Below are 2,500 nucleotides of genomic sequence, written 5' to 3' on the forward strand. Positions count from 1 at the left end.
GAAAGTTGGAAAAGCATTATCTGAGGCTGAGAATTTAATAAACCTTAAAATAATTCTGGCATCTCATTTTGTGTGTGGTTTCATGGCCATGTCTAATTCACAATTTTATTTTCAAAAGCTCGTCTTCGACTTCAAATTGATTGTGAGGCTATCACTCTCGCTAGTGCACAGACAGGCACAGGGACAGTAGTAACTCCACAGCAACCCCAAGAAGTTTTTCAGGGAGCGAGAGAAGTGCCTAGCTCCTCAAACAAACAGCATGCAGTGGTCCCGCCCAGTTTGGCGGCAGAAAGTGAATTATATGGAGGCATTTCATTTACAGAGATTGATACACAAACAGTTTTAAATATCATTGCACTCAGGACCTTTCAGGGATTAGATCCATCAACACCGGAGCAAAGAAATGAGTTCGTACTTATCTTGAAAGGGTGCACAAAGCCCTGATTGTTGGTGCTAAGTCAGGAAGCTTAGTAATCACTGTGGAAGTACGTTCTTTGCAGAGCCTGGAGGACCTGTGGGAAGACTATTCCTTAGGTCATGTGAATAAAATGGCTCAGAAATATCTCGTGACAAAGGAGCTTCTGGAGGAGTTTGGCCTGCTTGAGGTGAAATTGACAACATTCATCCCTGAAGAGGAGTACAGAGCTTGTCAAGAGTATTTTTCTGGTGAGTTTGGTAGAAAATGTGTCATATAGACAGTGTGGAGTTGAAGTAACTATGACGACAACAGTGATGGGAATGACACAAAACAATAGGGCTTGTGTACGTGATCAGGGGTCATGTTTTTTAACCGAAACACAAAATAAGATGTTTGCGTAAACGGTTAGTATGAAATGTAGACTGAGGCCTGGGCCGAGGCCTATTTTGCACCTAGTCTGCATTTTATACTGACCGTTTGCATAAAAATTAAGTTCAATTCCCAGTACATTAGTTTGGGATACCAACATGGCCGCTCGGACATCAGGTGTTTATAGAGTATTTTCGGGTGACTTCATGGCATCCATGTTGGTGGAGTAAAAGAAAGAAACGGCGGCCATGTTGGAGGATGGAAAAATTCGTTTGGCAATTGAACTCCATTTTCACGCAAATTCTTCCTTTTGCTTCAGTAAACCAATATGGCTGCCAATAAATTATATTATCTTTATGCTAATTAGACTCACCAGCCTCAGTTTAATGCAAAAATTCTTTTCGATTTTTTACAGGCTGCTGAGGACAATTAGCATAAAGAGAAAAGAATAAGTTTGTGTTTAGCAGTGATCTCTTGGCATCCGTGTACTCTTCCCTTCACCTTCTTCTCCTGAAATGATTAGTCTTTTGCGACTCGTTCATGTTCTTTCCTTCAACTGTTGACCCACTCCTACCAAAAACACCGATACTTCTATAAACGAATAATTACTGGGAAAATAGGAATGGAATTTGTTTACCCACGGAACACCTTAAGCGCGCTTAGGAGCTCGTTCAACATGTGTCCGTGCATTCCGGATCGAATCTGGAATTTGGCATTGTTGGTTTTTCTGGAGAGGGGAAAACCAGAGTACCCGGAGAAAAACCTCTCGGAGCAATGAGAGAACCAACAACAAACTCAACCCATATATGGGGCCGGGACCGGGAATCGAACCCGGGACACATTGACGAGAGGCGAGTGCTCTCACCATTGCGCCACCCCTGCTCTAACTTCTATATATAACACATACGCTAGTTACATACGTATTGTTAACACAACACGGTACCATACATTCCTATGTTTACAATATCATACCAAATCAACACTTAAGGGACAATCAGCTTACAGATATAACTTACAATACGTGATACTGCGACGACGATAAACACTACATCATTAACACTAAAAGGTAACAAAATACTAAGACATAAAAACGGAACAAACTAAGTCTAATTACAAAGATAAAGAATGGAAAATTCCGTCACAGTTCAGTTGTTTAAAACACGATTGAGTTAATCCTGGGTTATTGTGAGCTTTGATTCCAGTTTCTATACAACTTGTTAAAGGTTTTTTTCAACGTATTGTTTTGTGGCGGTCTCACTGCTGCCGTCGTCGTTGCACAGGCACCCTATTTTAGTGTCAAGTTTGCTATACTGATGATTTTGCTACTGAAAGTGAATCTGTATTGTTTCAGGGCGTCGACGTGAGAAATCTCAGAGCGGCACACAATTAATAGATGAGCAAGGCAATCTCTCAGAGAAGTTGAAAATGATGAAAATGTCGGCAGCAACAACTATGGAAAGTAATCTTGAGGTATCCAAGGCAGTTGATCTATCAAGACAACAAAAGGATGTTGACTGGGTTGCTGGGTTGGCCGATTATTCGCCTGTCTGGGAGGGTGACAAGACAAAACAACTGTCAGAAGAGGATTTTACCCAGAGTCGGGGAAATATTCCCACAACGGCTACCCGACCCTTGGGTCTTTCAGAGAAAATGCAAATCTTGGTCGACCCTTTTATTGGTGAAAAATTCTATTTAGAAGTCGGACCAAGTGAT

General features: G+C 41.4%; 1 protein-coding gene across 4 annotated transcripts in view; it reads left to right on the forward strand.

Moving 5' to 3' along the window:
• Window positions 1-2,500, forward strand: part of LOC138012855 (polyubiquitin-B-like) — a 20,369-nt gene that overhangs the window by 16,522 nt on the left and 1,347 nt on the right. The window contains exons 2-3 of one of the 4 annotated variants that reach the window (XM_068859767.1): window positions 501-666; window positions 2,139-2,500. The exon at window positions 2,139-2,500 is cut by the window's right edge and continues 1,347 nt beyond it. In XM_068859767.1, the coding sequence (XP_068715868.1) occupies window positions 549-666; window positions 2,139-2,500 (480 nt within the window). In that variant the 5' untranslated portion in view covers window positions 501-548. Of the gene's footprint in view, window positions 1-118; window positions 667-2,138 lie in introns of those variants that run through there. The other 3 variants (XR_011125088.1, XM_068859768.1, XM_068859769.1) reach the window with 3 other exon arrangements.

Source organism: Montipora foliosa, chromosome 8 (genome assembly GCF_036669935.1).
Source record: "Montipora foliosa isolate CH-2021 chromosome 8, ASM3666993v2, whole genome shotgun sequence".
NCBI classification, from domain to species: Eukaryota; Metazoa; Cnidaria; class Anthozoa; order Scleractinia; family Acroporidae; genus Montipora; species Montipora foliosa.